The sequence below is a fragment of the Oryza sativa genome, chromosome 12 (genome assembly GCF_034140825.1).
Source record: "Oryza sativa Japonica Group chromosome 12, ASM3414082v1".
Classification (NCBI taxonomy): Eukaryota; Viridiplantae; Streptophyta; class Magnoliopsida; order Poales; family Poaceae; genus Oryza; species Oryza sativa.
In genome coordinates this window covers 9,609,192-9,631,955 of record NC_089046.1, presented here as the reverse complement: position 1 = coordinate 9,631,955, position 22,764 = coordinate 9,609,192, and the positions used below count along the sequence as shown (strand labels likewise).

General features: G+C 40.4%; 1 protein-coding gene and 2 long non-coding RNA genes across 7 annotated transcripts; 1 reads left to right on the top strand and 2 right to left on the bottom strand.

The window, feature by feature from the left end:
- Positions 1-317: 317 nt before the first annotated feature.
- Positions 318-3,660, bottom strand: LOC4351944 (uncharacterized). Its single transcript, XM_015762796.3, has 6 exons — positions 3,323-3,660; positions 3,134-3,225; positions 2,894-3,027; positions 2,730-2,779; positions 1,221-1,295; positions 318-1,142 (listed from the first exon to the last, which is right to left on the bottom strand). The coding sequence occupies exons 1-6, from the start codon at positions 3,589-3,591 to the stop codon at positions 587-589; spliced, it is 1,176 nt and encodes a 391-aa protein (XP_015618282.1). The 5' UTR covers positions 3,592-3,660; the 3' UTR covers positions 318-586.
- Positions 3,661-4,168: 508 nt separating this feature from the next.
- On the top strand, positions 4,169-5,554 carry LOC107279553 (uncharacterized). Of its 2 annotated transcripts, XR_010738501.1 has the most exons (3): positions 4,169-4,798; positions 4,914-4,944; positions 5,058-5,554. It is a non-coding gene; the product is annotated as an uncharacterized lncRNA (long non-coding RNA). The 2 variants fall into 2 exon arrangements; XR_001541741.3 differs by lacking the exon at positions 5,058-5,554 and having other exon boundaries at positions 4,509-4,798; positions 4,914-5,015.
- A 7,583-nt stretch (positions 5,555-13,137) lies between these two features.
- Positions 13,138-16,175, bottom strand: LOC9272277 (uncharacterized). Of its 4 annotated transcripts, XR_010738684.1 has the most exons (8): positions 15,505-16,175; positions 15,307-15,373; positions 14,917-15,057; positions 14,731-14,763; positions 14,592-14,645; positions 14,391-14,493; positions 14,102-14,230; positions 13,138-13,440 (listed from the first exon to the last, which is right to left on the bottom strand). It is a non-coding gene; the product is annotated as an uncharacterized lncRNA (long non-coding RNA). The 4 variants fall into 4 exon arrangements; XR_010738683.1 differs by lacking the exon at positions 14,102-14,230; XR_001541820.3 differs by lacking the exon at positions 13,138-13,440 and having other exon boundaries at positions 13,784-14,230.
- Between the last annotated feature and the right edge of the window lie 6,589 nt (positions 16,176-22,764).

Genomic DNA, 22,764 nt, shown 5'->3' with positions numbered 1-22,764 from the left:
TAAGACCATCAAAAATTTTCCATGTCTCAAGCCCAGGCGCGGTTCCACCGTTGAGTTGAAGGGAAGATTTAACACTTACCCTTATAATGTACAATGTCCGTTTCATCTTGTAAGTCGTTTTGACTTTTTCCGATCAAACTATAGAAAAAATAGCAATATTTCAATACAAAACAAACATATTATCAAGTTCAATATAGTATTTAATGTAACTAATTTTGTATTGTAAATATTGCTAAATGTTTCTATAAGCATGGTCAAATATAAAGAAGTTTGACTGGGAAAAAAAAACAAAACGGAATAAAAGCTAAGCAGGCACATTAGCAGGCTAAACCGACTATGTTCGAATTAGCAAGGAACAATAACACTGAACAAGTTGAGTTAACTTGACATGCCATATGACTGTTACACAAACTGAACCTTGTGAGTGCCAACGAATGATGGCCACTTGACACAGCGAAGAACCATTATTTCGTAGCAAATTACATCTGTCCACTCAATAGAATACCCCACGACACTTCTGCTATGACTATGAGGAAGAATCAGCAATTAGTAAGCAGAAAAGATTAGAACAAACAGGCAACCAAAACTAGACAGGCCAGCCACGAGCTCGGAGACGAATGGCCCGGGAGGCCATAGCTCTCAGATTCGCTCGAGCAGCGGACACCGTGCTGCTGCTGCTCCGAGGTGGCTGCCTCTCGCCCTCGCTCTCGAAAGCCGTCATGAACTCCTCCTGCTGCAGCCTGTACGCCAATGCCGCGTCATCAGACTGGTGTGATCTCACTGAGACGACCCTGGCACTAGGGACCAGCTGCGAAGCCCGGACAAAGCCTCTCCCTGTTGCTGTGCTGCTGCCCTCCTGTGCGACGAAGGTGCTTCTTCTGCTGCCTGTTGTTGTGAAGCTCCTGTTGTTGGTAGCGCTGCTTCTTGTGCTGCGCTGCGTGATGTAGCCGATGCCATTGGAACTGCTGCTTCTTATGCCACCTTGTGCCATGCTGTTACTTCTTTGAGAGATTTGTTGCGCCAAGTCGTCGTTGGTTTCTGAGGATGAAGCGATTGAAGTCCTCCTTGCCTCGGTTTCACTAGGAAATAGCAGCTGGATGGTGTTCCAGAGCACTGTGTTGACTGTGCAAGATCTTGAATTGCTGCAGGGTACAATTCGTTTAGTTCTTTACTATACATGCTACGAGAAAATGACATTGCACAACTGTAGAGCTTTTTACCTGATTAATTGCCGGCACTTAGGACACCTTTTTCCACATTTAGCTGCGGCATGTTTTAAGCATTTCATGCAGAAGCTGTTCAGCAAAATTAGTGACAAAAATATGAGCTTGGTAATTCTGTACCATTGAGAAAGGAATAATAAAACATTTGACAGCTCCCATTTCTCTCACATTTGTTCTCTCAATCAAACTCAGAGAGAAATCATTATAATTCAGAGAGAAAGCATTTGTTCTGTAAGTCAAGTTGAAAACAGTATTTAACCAGGTAGTGGTAGATATAATTCGGAGATAAAGATGATTTCATGGAATAATTTATGACTGGTTGTAGTGATTACTAAGAAGAGTAGTACTGTAAAAATGATAAATTTCCAGTTTAAACAAATATTTAGTATCCAGCCTGTCTACTCCAGCTATAATGGATGAAAATTAACTACCGTATTCCAGCTGACAAACTATCAACACAGACAAAGCAAGGATTTGAAGGTAATCTAAACTGTAATCTTTAGATGACAAATATGATTTGTTTTAATCCAGGTCCAAATGGGTAAATGACAACGGAATTTTCCCTCAGGAAACAACATTTCACTCACAACATTTGTTCCTGAATCAAACACCAGGGTACCATTGGATACAATTTGGGGAGAGAATTTCAATTAACAATTTATGAACGGTTATATGAAAACTAAGATGAGTACCACTTGTAAAAGGTGGTAAATTCCAAATTTAAGGAAATATTTAGTATCTGTTCTGTCTACTCCAGCTATGATAGATGAAAGTTATCATTTTTCTTCCAGGCAGATGCCTGTCGAACTCAAAGCAAAAAACTCAAGGTATCTCAAAACTGTAAATATGGACTAGAAATATGTTTCACTTTAGTCCAGATTCAAATGACGACGAATAATTCACTAAACAGAAAAGATAATACTAATTCCTGAAATTTAAGCATATTTTTCAGAAGCTGACTAGTGAAAACTGAAAAGGGCAACTATTACGAGGTTCCAAAAGTTATGCAGAACAAGGAAATGTTCAAATTGATTCCAGTTCATGTTTTCCAGTTTCCACTAAAATGTGTTGACCTAATCAAGTTCAAGGAAGTGATATTGAACTTAGTAGTTGATGACTGAATAGTGGTAAATATGATTTGAGTAAATGATTTACGGAACAATTTATCGAGTGAGATGAGTAATGTTGTTCTACATAATAAAATGCAAAATGACCAAATATTAGCAAAATCATAACTCACAGACAACAAACTGCAGGATATCTATACTGCAAATCCAGATTGCAAATAAAATTTGCCTTATTCTGATGCAAAACACCAACACAATTCAGCAAAAAGCATACTAATTCCTGAAATTGTCAGTGCACTGCTTTTTTGATAGATACATACATGCATCTCTATGCCAAATCCCTTTCGATTGCAGAAGCTAATAATGCTTTGTTTCATGATACTTTTTTTACTGAATTTAAGCCACTTCCTTTCGAATAAACAGTACAGTATAAAATTACCTGTGCCCGCAAGGCGTGGTGCTCGGCTCGAAGCAGATCTCCAAACATATCTGCAAAAAAGGAAAAAAAAATCCAACAGACAAATTACTCTCCAAGAACGTCAAATCAACTATGCGAGAGCAAAATATCAATCGAAATAAAATAAAGCAGCAAATCCCTCTTACAGCACAAGACAGCTCCTCCCGGAGGCGATCCATACAGGGCAGCTCGCTGGTTGCCGCTGCTTTCTCGGAACAGGCCTCCTTCTCCCCAACGACGACGGTCTTCTTTTCTTCCTCCTTCACCTCCTTCTTGCCATCTGCAGATCCCCCAAATTAACAACGGATCGAGAATTCGAGATACCCCACCAAGAAACACTCAAGAAATGGATCGATCAGCAAAGCAAGCGAGAAGCAATCGCCAACCTGCCGTGGTATCCGGCTTCTTCTCGTCGTCGTCGAGCAGAAAAACCACCGGCGGGATCGATCCCGGCGGCTGCCTCCACGACCTCCGCTTCCTGGAGCAACGCAACGTTTTCTCCGGAACCAAGAAAAGGTACAAGAAACCAACCAAGGGGAAGGTGAGGAAGGCAGAGGCGGGATCGGGTTACCTACCTAGTGTTAGATCCGGCGCTCCCGCCGCCGCCGGCGGAGGAGGAGGTGGTGGAGGCCCGCCTCCTGCGGCGGGACTCGCGGACGGGGGTGTCCTCGACGACGAGCGCCGCGTGGAGGAGCGACTCCTCGTCCCACCCGGCCTGCGCGGCCGCCGACCGGAAACGCGGGCTGAGGAAGCTGCTGGCGTCCTTGGCCGCCGCCGCCGCCGCACGCCGCGGCGCCGACCTAGGGTTCGGGCTCTCCGCCGCCTCCCTCGCCGCCGCCGCCATCCCTCGCGTGGAGACGAGATGCCGTTGGGTGGGGAAAGGAAAGGGGGAGGAGCAACGGTCGGAAATTTCGAAATGGAGAGGAATCAAAGCGGGGGCGTTTATAAGGAAGGCGTGATTGGCGGATTGCTTCCACGAGACGATAAGGCCTGTTTTTTGGGCCCGCAATACTGGCCCATCAAAAGTAATGGGCCGGGCCAGGATTGTTTAGCTTCTCGGGCATAGGAGTTTGTGGGAATAAGTTCACTTTGCATCCCTCTATTTATCACCCAGTCTGATTTTCGTCCCTTGATCACAAAACCGGGTACGATAGGTCCCCAACTTGAAACCGTTTAAATAAGTTCCTTTGGCTGTATTTGACCCAGTTTTAGCTGAGGTGGCACATACGTGGCTAATTTGGCTCGGTCTTTATCTGACGTGGCGTTTACGTGGCAATTTGATCCGAAATATAATAAAATCTATAGGACCCAAATATCAGTTTCACACACAATAATAATAAATGATGGGGCCCACGTGGACACCACCTATCATCCTCACTACCCATTCTCTCTATCCCCTCTCTCTATCCTCTCTCTACTTCCTCTTCCCTCTCTCCCCCCTCTCTCTCTCCCCTGAGAATAGCGAGCGGCGGCGGGCGGCGCAGATGGGTGGCGACGGAGCTGAGAGGTGGCAGGCGGCGGGTGGAGCGGCGACGAGCGGCGGGTGGAGCGCGACGACGACCACTGCGGCCACCGCCCTTGCCTCGGCCCGGCCCATCGTCGTGCCAGGTCTGGCGCCGCCGTGTGGCTGCCTCCTTCCCTCGGACGCCAACCGCCGGCCCGCATCGCCTCCTTCCGGCTCCTCCTCACTCCGACTCCTCCACCCCGCCGCCCTCCGCCGTCGTCGCCATCAGGTGCCTGGCCCACTCCTCCCCGCCCCGCGCTGTTTCGGCGGACGGCGAGGGACTACTACATGTCGAGGCGGTCCACCCGCCCGCACTACCGCGACATCTCCTCGTCGGCGCACAGACCCGTCGCCGGTGGCGGCAGGCGGCTGGAGCTGCAGAGCGTGGTGACCGACGCGAGCCGCGCCATCGTCGTGGTGCCTAACACAACACCTCCTTCGCCAGCAACGACGACAGCGTCGTTGCCGACTCCGCCGTCTACTCCGCGCACGGCCACGACGCCGGTACAGCGACACTAAGGCCGCCGCCACCGCCGCCTCCCGCGAGGTCTCCTTCTCGCGCGACAACCACGAACAGCTACACGTCTCCTTCTCCTTCTTCGATTTCTCAGCTTTGATACAAATCCGATCTTCTCCTTTTCGTTTTTTTTTGCTTGATGCAGATTAGTGTGTACATGGCGTTCCTTGCTGCAGGTCTCGTCGTAGGAGCCTATCTTGATGAGCATTTTTGCGAATTAACCATGACAAAGTTCAATTCTTGGGAATCTCTTGAATCGAATTATGAGTTTCTGACTCTGTGCAAGCAGAGATCACCTGCTGGAGGATCATCGGCAAGAGGTCGGCGCTGCGGATGCGGCGTGAGTACCTGAAGGCGGTGCTGAGGCAGGAGATCGGATTCTTTGACACGGAGGTGAGCACCGGCGAGGTGATGCACAGCATCTCCGGCGATGTCGCCCAAATCCAAGAAGTCATGGGAGAGAAGGTAGCACACACACAAATTTTACCCCAAATACATACTATGTTGAAGGTTGCCACCGCTCCTTCCCCACTCAACTCTGGCCGCCGCTCCACCACCGCCACTGCTCCACCCCACCCTCCGGCTGGAGAGAGAAGAGGGAGAGAGAGAGGATAAAGAGAGTGGATAGAGAGAAGGGGTAGTGAGGATGACCCCACCATTTTCTTGTTACAGTGTGTGTGAAACTGACATGTGAGTCTCATAGGTTTTTCTTATTTTTTGGATCGAATTTGTCACGTAAGCGCCACTTCAATGCCACATCAGACAAAGACCGAGTTAAATTTGCCATGTAGGCGCCACCTTAGCTAAAACCGGAGTCAAATACTGCCGAGGGACCTTATTTAAACGGTTTCGTAAGTTGGGGGACCTATTATACCCAGTTTTGCGATCGAGGAACAAAAATCAGATTGGGTGACAAATAGAGGGACCCAAAGTGAACTTACTCCGGAGTTTGTGAGTCAGGTATTTCGGCCTGTGGGCTCGCAAAACTGCGTTGTCAAAATTTATTTTTTTAATTACACCACAGACTAGATTTTTCACCTTCCTGTTCTTTTGAAAAACTTATTTTAAGCCAACGTTATTGGCGCTGTGGTCCAATATAACAGCGCCAATAACATTGACGTCATCCCCCTCGCCCCAGTAAAAGTTAAGTCACTAATATGAATGGGGACGATGCCAATTATCGTTGGGTGCCGAGAATATATTTGTAAAATTTTAAAAAGGATGTACTCGTAGCAGAAAAGAACCTACTTGTAATAAAAGTATTTACAAATAGGTCTTCGGTGCCAATAATTGCTCTAGGGTCCTATATGTAAATATTTTTTATTATAATTTGAATTTTTTTTTACGAATAGGTTCTTTTTAAAAAATTATAAATTGGTCATCGGCGTCGACAACATTGGCGCCATCCCCTTCACATTAGTGACTTTGCTTTCACCGGAGGGTTAGGACATGGCACCAACATAATTGGCACAACAATATTTGACCACAGCGCCAATAACACTGACGCCACGAAAAGAATCTTCAATAATAAGCTTTTTAGGGCCGATTTGTAAAATAAATTTCTAAAAGGATCAAATGTAAAAAAAAAAAGAAGCAAACATGACATACGCACGCACACACCACTATACACGCAACACCACAGTCATCCCTACGAATGCGTCTCCTAAATGCTTAAGAGACAAAAACAACAACACATCTCTGATGTCACTAAAGTCATGTTGAAAACCTAGCAACATGTGTGTAATATTTATGGACACCGAAATTTAAATCTTGGTGGGTGAAGTCATACACCCATGACTCTACCATCACAACACTAGTGGTTCCTCCCCAACTGCGTTGTCAAAATCGAACTTTTACAACTCGGCAACAAGCAAGGAAACACTATGATTTGTTGGATCGGTGTCGTTTGCTTACACAATTGTCAAATCGTAGGGGAAACCTCTGTTTTGACCCGGAGAACGACAACCAGATACTCCCTCTCTCCAGCACTATACTATAGGGGATAATGGTCTCTTGGCTGTGGTCGTAACTCATCTCTTATGTACATAAAACGAGCTACTTATTTATATATGATTTATTAAGTATTAGCTTAAAAACTTAAAAAATAAATTAATATAATTTTAAGACAAATTTCTCAATTTCTTCTGGTAGAAAATATAATATTTAACAGTTTAGAAAACATGATTACATAAAACGAGAAAGTAAAGTTAGGAAGAGTACTTGCCGAACACAACTTTGGATCTTATTTGGATCCAGGGACCAACTTGGAGTCCCTGTCACATTAGATGTTTGACACTAATTTGGAGTATTAAACATAGACTACTTACAAAACTAATTACATATAAATGAGAGCTAATTCGCGTGATAAATTTTTTAAGCCTAATTAATCTATAATTAGCATATGTTTACTGTAGCATCATATAGGCTAATCATGGATTAATTAGACTCAATAGATTCATCTCGCGAATTAGTTCAGGGTTATGAAATGGGTCTTGTTAATAGTCTAGTTTAATATTTCTAATTAGTTTCCAAACATCCAATGTGGTACATACTAAACACAACACCCACCCCCACCCCGGGCGTTTGTTCAGGATTATAGGAAGTTTTGGTTATCCCGATCCCGATAGGATCAGTACATCAACGATCAGTAGTCCCACCCGTTCCCATTTGAGAAAAGCACGGCGAAAATCACGTGTACTTGGTACTAATATGCCGAAGTTCAATAGTTTGTTCCTCAAAAGTGTACTTCGTGCAGATCCAATGTGTACTCTTGAAGTCCTAGATGCACTTTTTCATCTTACTTAATTTGTGCTAAATTGGAAATAATACTCTTATATTATTGGACGGAGAAAGCATATTGTAGAAGTAACCAAAATATTTAGGACATGTGTTACAGCATGGTCAACAGCCTCCTTATATTTGGGGAAAATTGTAAAAGCACCTCATATGTCACTTGACGTTTGACATTTTATTATTTTATTACAAATGTCCATCCCTTACTTTGTTTTCTTGTAAAAACCATCTCAGTCCATATATTTTTAAGTGAATCAGCCTAATATCGCTTTAGGGCTACCACAGGCTAAGCTAGCCAAGTCTCAATCTTAGATTATTTTTTTCATGTTTCATTAAAATTTTGTTTTGGGTATAGCGAAACTTAGTGCGAAAACATTTAAGCTCTCATAAGCATTTTTTATTTGTGGAATCTCAAAAAGTGTCATGATATAACTATGGCTACTATGGATACAACCGTGCTCACATCATGAATCAATAAAAGGATATCAATATCAAGTCCTCCAAGTATTACAATCCGATTCGGCCACCAGCTACATTGCTAACTTCAAACTGCCGCCAAATCTGCATACGAGCTCTGTTTTTGGCCTGTGATCCAGTCGTGTTCCCAAATTCCATCATAACCGCAATCAAAGAAACAATATGCTGCGTCGCCTATAATGGACCTCATGGGATTGTAACTTCATCTGGGACCCCGGCCCAAGTAGGGCCCATGTGGGGTGCACCCCAGCCATGTAGGGTGCACCACAGCCAGGTGGATCATGACTATTAGGGCACCTAGGTCGTCCTCCCACCACCTTAAATAGCTAGGTACCTCTGCATCGTTTCTCGGGTTTGATTAGATTAAAGTTTAGTTTCACTTACTTTGTCGTGTAATTCCGTGATCGGTTAGATCACCGGTTTACTCGTTACAGAACCCCAACTTATCATTTGTATTCAATTTATATTTGTAATTCAGATTGTTTTTTTTATTATTCTTACTTGTTTATTCGATTTGCTTGTAGGAATAAGGTTGATCTGCATCAGCAAGATAAACAACGCATGGAGAGGTGTATCGATCGGTAAGGCGCAACACAACAACGTGTTGTACGGTCGTAGTCGAGTCGTCAACGTTTCTCCCAAATCGTAGTTATCATCAACTCACCAAAAGATCGGGCCAATTATGGCCGTGAGTATTTCGAGTGGAACTCAGGCTTTATCATGTCAAGACTATACTCTAGAAGTATTTAATTTTGATAAAGACATATTGATTAGTGGCTCATAATATATGAAAACATATTTATTTGGTTAATCACGTATGCACCAGGGTGGTTTTTGAAAAAAAAAATTTTGATTACATAGGTGAGCATTTGCAACAAAAGGACTTATGGGGACTTATGGGATAGAACATCAAACTTCAAGTGACATATGTGGTGCTTTTTACAAATCTATACTAATAAAAAAATATACCAGTTTCATCCACACGTCTTTTCTAACCCTTAGATCTTTTCATCCAATGGTTCATGCCACGAGTTCGATCCATCTCTGGAATTAGAAATCTCTGCTCCGCATAAACATTGGTTACAGAAATTACCGATCAATCAAAAGAAAAAGAAAAAAAAGGAATCTTCGCTCACGGTTGAGTGTGCCAACCTGCCGCCGCCTTCTCCCCCGTTTACCCTACCCCTCGCGCTCGCTCCGTCGCACCACCGTCGTAGGCGCCGGGCATTGCCACTGCCTTCTCCACCGGTCACCCTACCCCACGCCGCTGCCTAGTTAGCGAAGCTAGTGCGGTGGTTAAATTGGTTTACTCCTACCAACTTGTTCGAGCCCCATCATTCATAGACTTATTTATGTTTTTTTCAATACTTGTTCCGTTTCATGTTTTGCTTGTGATTCATTCTTCTTTTAAAATTTGAAACAAACAAATCTAAGAACTTAAATTACAATATTATTAATCTTTATAAATATACCTAGTTCAATAACTACAAGTCTGCATTTCTAAGTATAAAAAGAATGAAATTGAATTTGAAGTATGTGCACAATACTCCTTATTATTTTTTTTTGTTACAACTTGTGTGGATCGAATTTTAAGTTGCTTGCTTATAGAGTTGAGAGAATCTACCTATATGCCACTGAGTTTATCTCATTCAACGATTTACTACTAATATTCTCTTTCTACAATATTACCTATGGGGTACATGGTACCTGGGTACCTAAGGAAAGGCCTTTGGGCTGTGCGGCATGGGATGGGCCAAGTGCCCAACGCCCATGCGGCTAACTTGTAATCTAAGAAAGAGATATAGGATAGGGAAATCAATCTTATCCCTTGTAAATAGATGGCATGTATCAACTGGCTACCGGTGACACTAGCTTTATATAAAGGGCGCCGCGCCGGGAGAAACCCTTAGGGGTTAGACACTCCGTCATTTATACGCGCCATTGGCTGCTTCATCACTGACTTGCGCACACCGGCATAGATCCAATCTGCACCAACTTGAGTAGGGTATTACCACATCTCGAGGGTATGAACCAGTATAAATTTGTGTCACCATCTCTCATTGATCTAGTGCACTTTATAAATTATATTGCCGATACTAGAAATCAACAATACCAGTGATTTTATCAATTATTTTATAATATACCACTGTGCTGAGCCTTTTTCAGAAAAAAAACCAAAATACCCTTAGAGACATACGAGGCTAACAATTAATTTATCTCATTAGAATTTAAAACAAAATATGAAACTTTTTATTTGACCTTCTTACACAACAGAGAAGTTTGTATATAATAAGTTTTAAGTTTTTTTTGGTATTTTTATACTTTAGGAAAAATATTTTTAGGTATATCGAGACAAACTGCTTACACAAGAGATAATAGAAAAAAAATCTTATGGAGCATGTTAAAGATAATTTACATTAAAAACAAAAACACAAAAAAAAAGCATTTTAGATAGCATATAACATATAAGTTATATTTTAAAAATGTCAAAATGTAAAAAAAAATAAAACCTATATATAAACTTTCATATTTTTTTAAGGAGGCCAAAGGCGTATTGTTGAATAATTGATAAGTCATCAGTATATTATAAAAAGAGAATGTCAATGGTAAATTGTTGAACTATGACAAACTCAGTGGTATAAAATAGATTCTCGAATTATATATCCTACATTAATTTATCTTATCAATTTTTTTTAATTTTCTTATAACTATTTAAATAACATGAAAAAACAATGCGATATTCTTTCGAGAGACTAATCTATTCCTGTTCTATAGGCATAGTAACCGCATCTGCATGCACATCTTACTTGCACCATAAGAATTTGTCCTACACAGCTGGATTTTTTTGTTTATGGAAACGTCTGACAATATGAATTCAACGGCTCCTCCGACCGTCTGACATGATCGAAACTACAGCTACTCTCTCTGTCCCATAAAAAAACAACCTAGTACCGGATATGACATATTCTAGTACTATGAATCTGGATATACATATGTCCATATTAATTGTACCAGAATATGTCACATCCGGTACTAGATTTATTTTTTATGGGACGGAGGGGGTAAGTCACGGGCGTGTACCGTAGTTCTTCACTTATTCTCCATCATTCATCCAGCAATAAGCTGACGCGGCTGCTATATATCTCTTTTGTAAGTAGCTAGCAGCAGCATTTTTTTTTTCATTTAGTTGTGAAAAAAAAAATCATATGAGAAGATGGCAGAACAGATCAAGCTTAGTTTACTAGCCAAGTAATATTGTCTACTCCATCCGTTTTATAATGTAAAACTTTCTAGCATTGTCCACATTCATATAGATATTAATGAATCTAAACACACATATATATTTAGATTTATTTACATCAATATGAATATAAGCAATACTAGAAAGACTTACATTATGAAACGGAGGAAGTAGTTGACGAAGAAACTACAACCTCTTAGGTAGCGTCTGAATTGGATGAAACGCGGATGGAGGTTGATCGATGGTCTACTGATGATAAATTAAATATCATGGGTTACAAAAACGTAACAAAACAGTGTTGAAAACCAAATATGGCACCAAGTACAAAATATAGTAAATTTTAGCGGGATTTGGAAATTAAAGGACCTGGGCCTTCTATACGATGTCGGTCCAACCAGCGGCATAGGGACGGTCGGACCTTAGTTGTCTGAGTGGTCGGACCGGCAACCCCGAGTCCAAATCCAAAACTATGGTTGTTTTCGTGTTTGTTTGCTTATACATGAGGTTTTATTTAGTCCTAGTTGATCTCTGAATAAAATAAAATATGGAGAATGCTTAATATGGAGAATGCTTGTGGATGTAAGACCAACCTGCTTTGTAAGGGCTACGGTCGATTCGATTCTAACTCCTGACTCTTGTACTGGACAATGAATCGAATCATAATTTTACCTAAACTTTTTTCAGTCATGTTTTCTACTTTATGTTCTACCTAATAATATCATAGTTCATCCATCTTTATGCATTTGCACGGTAAATCGTATGCCTTCACCGTGAAAGTGCGATATGCTTCCAATTTACTCACAAAACAAGTGTTTGATCTCTAAATCAGTTTTGCTAGTCGGTTTTTATCTTTTCTAAACCCATCTTGATCAAGAGCTTTTCTAGGTCGAGGTGGTTGATAATATTTCATAGCACCGTAAATATTTAAGTGATTGAGTACGTATTTACCAAAAAGGTGCCAACGAACAGTTTAAAACAAGTAGTCTAAACAGATCACCCACGGCCAATATGAGAAATCGTATTTTTAAAAGCATGGTGCAAATAATTTACAGCAAAAATCCGTTGACTACTACGCTTACAACGGGGCCTTATAGTGACTAGTAATATACCCGTCCTAACGCTACGGTGTCATAACATTTTTCTTAATAAGTTATTAAAATTCGATTGCAATTAAAATAATGTTCCTAAAATCTGTCCATTTAAGCTTTCAGTCCAAGGTCATATATCAAAAAAATATTATGATATAACTTAAAATTATTTATTCAAGATCATCAACGATTATATCTAATCAATTCAATATACACTATACGAGGACAATGCATATCCATGCCAAAAAGAATGGTTGAGCTATTCCTCGAGAAATCAAGATAGATAAGTATGAATCTTTTTTTGGGTAAGTATGCACCGCGAACGACCCAACCGATTACTGCAAAAACCATTGACTTCAGGTAAAATATGGTTGAATTTTGTCAAAAATTTAAAGTCAGTTTGAATTTTTAAACTTGCCGAAAACACAAAACCAAACATTTTTGTTATCAAGCCAGTCTAATAAGTTTGAATTTTTTTTAAACCCTACCGGAGAGTAAACCTCAAATATTTATAATAGGAGGTATTAACAACAAAATATATAACTCTTCTTATCATTACTTCTTTTGCATGTCTTAAATCAATATCCTTTACTGAAACATATATTGTCTTTTGATTATTTCTGCCATGACTATAATACTCTTTTGGTTATCATTGATTCAAGCATTCAAGCTAAGTATTTGTCAGCAAGCTGCAAGCCATTCCTGTTGTATGTTTCTGCTTTCCAGCGGCATACATCCTTCCAAGAGCCAAAAGTTCAATCGAAGCCATCTAAAGAATAAATAGCCAGCCACATCCTTTGATTATAGTTGAGTTATCATGTGTACAGAAAAAAAATACAATATTACATCAGATTATCTTTCTACTGCTACAACTTTATTAATTTTAATACAGTGTTTCGTCGTAGCATCCGCCACTTTGGCACAACCTTCATTTAACATGTCAAGTTGTCAAACTACACGCTACAGCACGGCCTCAACCCTGCTTCCATGCATAGACAAGCTCTCTTCCAATGCCACTTTTGGCCTCAACCCTGCTTCCATGCTTAGACAAGCTCTCTTCTAAGAAATATGTCCTTTTAATATAAAGAGCTAATGAGTTTCAGTATTATTAAATATCTCTTCTATATAGGAAATATGTTGTTAATCAAAACAATGCAACCCTGATCAGCAAGAGGCAAAGATAAACATACCATCCAGTATTATTACATATCTCTTATGTACAGGAAATATGTTAATTAAAATAATGCAACCCTAATCAGCAAGAGACAAAGATAAACATGCTATCACTAAATGTGAGATACCTATTTATCCAGAACAAGTGATGACAAGAAACATAGCTTTAGAAAATTATCTGTATAATATTTGTATGTTTATCTTCCCTAACATTCATTTTCAGATCGTTGGATTCAGACCATGTCCCAATCCACTTTACTTCTCACACATTCCAGGCCCTAATCTTAAATATACATCTCATTACACTATGTATTGATTGTACCAGTACATTCCATGTCACTGCAAAGGCAAGTTTCTGTACAGGCTAATAAAATATGTGCTATTGTTTCTTCTATAGAATGATTTGGTCTGACAGAATGAGAAGTAAACAAAAATCTGAAAAGCAACAAATACTGTAAGGAACTGAACTTCATTCAACTACCACTACAGAGTGAGACTGATTTTACTTGGCACTATTATGGAGTACCAATCAAGTGGAAGCCACAGCCTTCCTGACCTTACCTTAATAAATGTGGTATTTGATTTAACAAATTAATCCACCGAAAAAAGTCACCGCTATAAATTTTTAGTGCCTGGGATCAAGAGGGTCACACATGGATCGGATCAATACACGGTGGCTGCCAAGTGTACCTTCAAGGGGCACAACAATCCACACCGAATCAGCTGCAAGGGTTTTTTTATAGTATAGATAGAAGCAACTTCCATCGATCCAATACTTAACTTATTTTATCCAAGTTTGCATGGCCTAGTGAAGTTATAAGTTTGGAATGGAGTATACATGTGATCGTACCTGCCCTGCTGTCGCACCTCCATGGCAAACAACAAACAGTACTATCTGATGCTGTCTACAAAAATCATAGAAATTAAATGGGCTGCATATAACTCTTCTTCCCCTGCAAGAAGCATTTGAGTGAAGCCATTAAGGAATATAACCAAAAAAAATTCTGAGAACCATTGTACAAAAGCTCAATGAAATGAAATTAAGGAGTACCTGCCGATGTACCAGATGTGAAGAACAGATTGCCAAACTGAATCCATAATATTCCTGAAAAAATTAGGCATACAGAGTACATATATATATCACAAGAAGATCGATATTTAATAAAACTCAAAACATATGCTCTGCTAACCTGAAACCAGAGAGATTGAAGATCCTGACCTCCCTGCAATCATCAAAATAACCATACAAGTACGGTTAGTTTACAGATTAAACCAAGTTTTTTTTCTTAAAAAACAAGCGGTCATTAAGAAGTTCAGTACTACTTGACTTAAGTAGAAGTTCAGAACTTCAGGTTCAGGACAAATGAAGTTTAGACCTGCGAGTTCAGCCGTTCATGGAAGGTTCACGAATCACACCATACTTTTGCTGCATAAGAAGTGTGGTACCTCAGTTGCATTCACAGATCAGAATACAATTCCATTGTCTTCAATCCAGTGACCACCATTGCCCTGAAAATCTGAAAAAGAAATGTTTAGCCTTGAAAGCCATCATTCAAAGCATGTTGTCACACTGTGACCGTTTTAGCATTCAAAGGGCATATTATCTTCTAGTGATCCTTGTGGACAGTAGGACTGCTTTTAATCTATAGCAGGCTGCTTCTGATCTATAACAACGGAATCAAATTAAAGCATCGCAAGCCCTGTACTTGGTGCCTATACACTATACAATTGTTCCACATATATCTTATTATGTCACAAGCTTCTACCTTTTGTGCTGAAAAACAAACCCCCTTGTAATGTTCTTGTAATGGTGGATTCTCTGTGCCTTTGAACCTGCAATATAAAGAATACTTCATATGAAAACTCAACATGAAGTAATAATCTTAGTTCTGAAGAGAAGGGAAATGCTGAAATCACATAATGCAAGCAAAGTTTAAGGTGATATTGCTGCCAATGATGCTGACCTCGTCCAATCAGAGAGCGCGGGCGGCTGATGGTGCTGCCGATGGTTGAACTCACCAATCAGAGGGTGCGGCTTCATCAATCGGAGAGGCAGTTGGAGATGATCTGCGACCGTTCAGGCGCCCGACTCCCCTGGCTTCGACGACGCGTGGGCCAGCCATTGAGGCGTCGATGCAGGGAAGGTTTTGCGACCGGGCTTTGAGGCGTGGAACCGGTGACCCCGGCGAACGCGGCCGTGGGGTCGGCGACGGACTCACCGTGGAGGTGATGCAAACAGGCGGGAAGAAATCGGCAATGCGGCGCGACGGTGAGGGCAAGGCGACGGCGATGCGAGGCGATGCCGGTTGAGGCGGAGGCTGAGGAGACAGCGGCGATGCCAGCTGAGGCGGCGGCGACAGGCAATCGTCGGAGGTCGAGCGCGAGCTGCGCGACTGGGAGGAGGGTGGGAGACTGGAGAGGCGACCGGCGAGGCGTTCCTCCTCGCAGGCGCTGACCGGGGGCGGCGCGAAGGCAGACCGGCGACGCGGAGGCGAGGGATCCGGGGTGGAGGGCGCTGTGATTTGCCGAGGGGAGGGGAGGTGATCCGTCTGGAACTCTGGATCGGATCGGGAGGTGCTCTACTCGTGAGAGGCGCGCGGTCACGCGGATGCGGAGGAGGCGCGGCGATTGCGGCAGAGAGGGTCAGAGGGAGGTGCGGGAGAGGATGCGGAGGGAGGCGTGGGACACGCGCGCTGATCTGGGACGTTGGATGATCATTGGTTGTGTGACATGACAAATGAGTAATGAGTAAAACAACTTGCTGAACTATAGGGTAGATGCTATTCTTCTCATCGTTTTATTCGTTTGTCCTATATTTCTGCTTAAACACAATCAAAGTACCGGACATTCAGTCTTTATGCCTAAAGGAAATAAAAGAAATTAAAATTTGAATGGAAAGTATCGGGATATCTGGACATTCAGTCTTTATGCCTAAAGGAAATAAAAGAAATTAAAATTTGAATGGAAAGTATCGGGATATCTATTTATATCTATATCTATACCTATAATAATCGGGCAATTTTTAAAAATTGGACACTTTCTACAAGCACATTAATTAAAAAGATTTAGCCATTGATTATTTAGATCGTACTATCATTACTGTCTATAAAAAATTTAACCTCATGGGCTTATTATAAAGCCCCTATTACGCTTTTTTTCTCAACAACCAGACCGTACGTGTTTTTTTTTCTCAACGAGCAGTCCAATCTCTTTTTTCTTCAGATGGCCTCTCGATCATATCTTCCTAAGAACAGAACAAATGGAAACGATCTCGCTACCTTCGTTATGAAGAGAACAGATGCGGACGCCAACAGAAGAGGAACAGGGCACATGATCAGATTGACTTAATTCGCCAATGACGGGCTGCTCCGGTTCGCAGTTCATCCCGATTGGCAGCGAATCGGACTCCAGTCGACCACGCCCCAGCCCGGTCGCTCTTCGTCTCAATCGGCGGCGATTGGAACCCATGGAGGTTTCTCCCATGAGCCATCATCTCAACTATAGTTTATTTGCCCATATATGTGTAACTGAAAACACATCTACTGTCGTAGAGACACTGACAACAGTTGTGCATGTTTATTTTCAGGCTTGCATCCTCGATTAATTTGTTTGGCCTTCGGCTTCGGCGTCCCTGACTCCTCTTGCAGGATTGTGGAGATGAGCCTAACTGATTGAAAGAAAAAGAGATACAGAAAAAGAAAATCAGCATAACAAATGAATGAAAATTCTCATATATTATGCAATCAGAGTGTCTGTTTATTTTACATGATTACAAGGGAGACACATTCACATACACCCGTGAATGTGTCACTTAACTTGCTTAAAGAGAAAATTAATAGCTGCGAATTCTTAACCTTGTGGGTGTGTAAATTTATGGACAAAAGGATTTGAACCTGAGGGTGGTGGCTTAGCTGATTATTTATTTATTTATTTCCTATCATGGTTTAGCTAACTATAATTAATTTCCTTTCAGAACCAACGAGTCAGCAGGATAGAGCGCAATAGATCTATTGCAAGAGGTAACTCGAAGATGTTCATAGTTTATTACACACTTACTATGGTGATGATCATGGGGATGTTGTGCTTAGATGAAGCCATATTCTTAACATGCATTCTAACTATTAGCTTCAATTTCATTAAGAAAACTATTGCATCAAGCCAAATATTTGCTCAATTTTATCATACTGATGAAGTGGTGGGAAATTGCCGAAAAATGCTTCTCAATGTATAATTGTGGCTAATATTGGGTTTATACTATGTAAACCGCTAATAATGTCATCGATTATTCACTATTTCTCTAACAAATATTGCCAATAGTTTACAATCTATCGGTAATCCAAATTATCCTGTAGGGAATCATGGTATCTGTTATAGAGGACATAGTGGAAATCCATGAAAGCCCGACGGGCTTACGGTCGGCAATATTCCGTTGGAAATGTAATGGCCAACGGTATATAGAATCACCATAAGCGAGTTGACAAATCCCCGACTGTAAACTATCGGCCATAGCATTCCCAACAGTTTTCTAGGATAACCAACGATGATTTCACCGTCGGCAAAGATTGCATGTCCTGTAGTATAACCTCATGGCAATGGTCTATACTTATAACTCCAATATATAATTATCCATCTGTAACTATGTTGTGAGTACTCCTACTTCATTACAAGCTAACAAATTCACTGTGCAAATTAATCCCACTCGATCTTCACATCTTCATATGGCTGGTATGTGAATTAACTTTCGTATGCACCAACAATCTACAACATTGAAGGGTCTTGAGATTTGTGCTAGTGAAACGTACCATGCCATGACAAGATGATGGTTTACTATATAGGGGAGAGACACAATGGCACTGTCACATTTTGAGTTCTTCCCTAATTGCCCTTTTCTATTAGTATGTCACAGCACAAGCATTCATTGATTCAAAGCAAATTTCTATCTTGTACTGGTACAGATAAACATTGGTATTTTTTTTATCTCTCTTCACTTTATAGTTGAGTGATATATATTTAGATTTGTTGAACATGTTTGTAATGATATATCATATATCTTTCTTTCTATGAAATATAAAATTTGCAGATGATTTCTTAATGACATATCTCTAAATAGCATGTAGAAAATGATTTATATATCTAAATAAATGTGCAAATGGTCTCCCAAAGTTCATACTAATGACATTTCTCTTAAAATGGAACATGCAAATGACACATCTCTAAATAGCATTTAGATAATAATTTTTATCTAAACTCATAACTTGCATGACATTTGAAAGACTGATACCAAATAAATTGACTAGACAATCATGAGAAAAAAAAAGTGCAAATGCAAAACAAAGAGAACACAAAATCCACCCATAGAAAGTTAGTACAACCGTTGGGGGGGGGGATGGAAATTTATTATTCTTGAATAAAATATCAATTTACATATATCATCTCATAATATGTTGTACTAAATCTACATCATATATTTTTGAGAAATATAATATATATTTTTATCAACATATTAAATAAATGTATAACAGTACTTAAAAAAAAGGAAACCCACAAATATTGAACTAGTAACAACTAATCTGTTCATGAAGTAAAAAAAATATTTGTTCAAACTACTCTAGTACTACTTGAAGGGTATTTTTGACCACAAAAATTGTAACATGTACCAAACCTTGCAGCCACCATGAAGGGAATTATGTACACGAGTCAAACTATCCATGTAGGTGCATATGTACCTTGGTTCATATTATCCAACTCCTATATATATAGAAAAGCAAATCTGCACCCGTGCACACCTACACCCACAATCCATACCGTCGAAGCTGTTCCAAGATTCCCACTATAAAGTCACTGAGTCCCTGCTGCTCCTTCAGATCCGGTGGTGTTGAAGCACTCGCCGGCCTCCCGTCTGCGTCGATCCCTACTGCTGCGACTTGCGAGAAGTTAAAGTTTTTGGAAGGAGAGGCAACTGCGACCTGCGAGGCTATGGGGTTAGGTTGGGGATGGGCTGCGTTGATGAGCTGCATATTTTTATTTATAACCCGTGTATCAGGACTCAGGGGTAATGCTGGGAATCCTGGAATAGCATTGTGTACCATGCCTATTTGCTCTGCGAGGCTCTATAGGGGAATCAAGTGGGCTAGGTACATTTTGGCAAGTAATGACCCCTCACCATCCTAACTCAAAAGGACACTTGTCAACGTACCAATGTAGGTGCACATGCACCTAGGTGCAAATTATCCAATATATATATATATATATATATATATATATATATATATATATATATATATATATATATACACACACACACACACACACACACATACATACATACATACATACATATACATACATATATATACATACATATACATACATACATATACATACATATATATATATATATATAACAGAATCGCAAACAGTAAAGCCAGAAAAAAAATAATATTAGAAACCAGAAACGGATTGTACGGATGGAAACATATCGATATCGATCGAAAGCCGATAAAACATATAAGAAACATTGAACGATAAAATCGCACGGTTAACTTTACATAAGGAAATTCAAGTTACACTATGTAAATTATAAAATGTCTCCTTTTAACCTTGTACTCAAGTAAGATGTCTAATTGAGAAGTCGATGGGCCTATAAACTCTTAATCAAATAAAGAAATAGTATGAGAAATGCGGTATTACCATAATATAAAAAAGGTAATCGCCGTAATCATTTCCATTTCCATTTCGTCTTCAATCCTTTTTTTCTTCTTGTCTCCTCACTCCTTTTCCTCCACCCTCTCCTCTCCTCCCACTTATCCCCTCCTCCCCTACTCTCTCTCCATCCCACTCCCATCAGCCCTTCTCACTCGGGCTAGCGACGACAATAGTGGGAGCAGCGACCGCCTCAAACCATGTGGATCCCACCACCTTTACGTCCTTGCACTTGGATCCGTCAGTGGCGGCCACGGGATGGGCGGATCTCGTACCCTCTCCCTCTCCTATGTGAATCCTGTCGCCTATAACCCCCATGCACATGGATCTGCCAGTGGTGGTGACGGGAGGAGCAGATCTAGAGATTTGTGCCCCTCCCTTGTGGATCCTGCCGCCACTCCACCGTACTCACCTACGGATCCGCTACAGCCGCTGACTTTGAGCTGCGACGATGACAGCGGCGGCGGTGGCTTCGAGCGATGACGACACAATGGATTCGAGCGACAACGTCTGCGGATCCTGACGTGATGACAGAGGCAGCTTCGGCACGACATTGATGGCGCAGACTGTGTTGGCGATATTTTTTTCCCTATGAATGGATCTAGGGTTTTTGGATTTTTGGTTTTTGAAATTTTTAATTTTTTGCCAACTTTTTTTCGACGGGAGGCTTAACGCACCCACGTGCAAAAATACAATTTTTGCAAGCAGTTGCACTACCTGCATAGGAAAATAATGATTTTCATATACACCTATGCACCTGAAGTTGTTTTGCCCTTCTGCGAAAATATGTTCCGGCCGCTTGGGAAAATGATTTATGTTGTAGTTATATTAACTTTAGTAAATGTGGTATATTTAAAATGTTTCATCTCCAAATTATTTAGTATTTGTTGATACAGTGATAAAATGATTTGCTATTTACTAACACTATAACAAACAATTTCATATTACCTATGTGAAATCTCCTTTTGACTGCACGTTTTTGCATTATGAAAATTGAACTATTGTATATAAGAAAACATAGTTCCACATGGTATACAGGCGATAAGCGAGCACGTCAATCATATAGTACGTACAAATTTATATAGTGCGCATGCATGACCTTGACCTTGCTGTGGAGGGAACAACAACGTCGTCTCGAGCTTCAGGAGGGTGAGGAATCCACGGCGCGGTCAGAAGACGACAGTGCCGGTGGTTCCTCACATAGACGGATCTGGGGGTAATAAAAAAAAGAGTAAAGTCCATCTAAACTTGTACCGCTGTGTCATTCCGGTCCCTAAACTCGCAAATCGATCGATTAGGTTCTTAAACTTATTCAACTGTGTCATCCCGGTCCCTAAACTTGCAGATCAGTCATTTAGATCCTCCAACTTGTTCAGTTGTGTCACCCCGGTCCCTAAACAGGACGGTCTAAAAACTTTATATCAAAAAATAATTCATAACTTTTTCATGTGAACTCTAATGAAGACAAACTTTATATCAAAATTGTAGCCCTCGACGTGACCTACAACTTTGTAGTTGAAAAGTTTTTGAATTAAAACTGTTTAGGGTCCCAAAATAATGTTGCATGTTTATAGATTTTAAAATTTTAATTTTAAAATTACATTTTGGGACAAAAAATGACTTAAAATAAAAAAAATTCAACTACAAAATTGTAGATCGCGTCGAGGGCTACAAGTTTGATATAAAGTTTGTCTTCATTAGAATTCACATGAAAAAGTTATGAATTATTTTTAAATATAAAGTCTTTAGACCATCCTATTTGACCTAGATGATATTCAAATCCAAGTTTAAGAACCGGGGTGACACAACTGAACAAGTTGGAGGATCTAAACGAGTGATCTGTAAGTTTAGGGACCGGATGACACAGTCGAACAAGTTTGAGGACCTGAACGGTCGATTTGCGAGTTTAGGGACCGGGATGACACGGCGGTACAAGTTTAGGGACCGGTGATGGACTTTACTCAAAAATCATAGCCAAATGCATATATATACCTAGGTGGTATTTCACGCTTTGCTACGGAATTGATGCATGAATATATGTAAAATATTGTACAAATGATGATGTTAAAATGCTATGAAAATAATATGGGGGAGAAGATGATGTGTCATGCTCGTATAAAATTTTAGATGCTCATTGTTAGTAGCTGATGAGGTGACATGTTTGGATGTTGAGGTTTAGCTTTTACTACCTCCGTCTCTAAATATAAGGGATTTTGGTGGAATGTGACATATCTTAGTACAGCGAATCTGGACAGAATATATCACATCCTATTAAAATCCCTTATATTTAGGGACAGATGAAGTAATAATTATCAGTGGGTACTAACAATATAGAAAGTATAGATATATGAAAATAAACTTTTGAAAAAAAGGAGAAAAAAGCTCCTTTATAAATATTTTATAAATATATTATGATACATATTTAATCAATAGATATTTCTAACTTAGTTATATTTAAGGTGTTTAAAAAAATTATATAAGTTGGACCATTCATATAAAATTTATAGATAAGCCATTGCTTC

Coding starts and splice junctions, on each gene's coding strand:
- LOC4351944 (XM_015762796.3), bottom strand. CDS start 3,591: ATGGCGGCGGCGGCGAGGGAGGCGGCGGAGAGCCCGAACCCTAGGTCG. Junction 2,780..2,893: donor GGGAGGAGCTGTCTTGTGCT/GTAAGAGGGATT, acceptor CCTTTTTTGCAG/ATATGTTTGGAGATCTGCTT. Junction 1,143..1,220: donor AAGTGCCGGCAATTAATCAG/GTAAAAAGCTCT, acceptor TGTACCCTGCAG/CAATTCAAGATCTTGCACAG.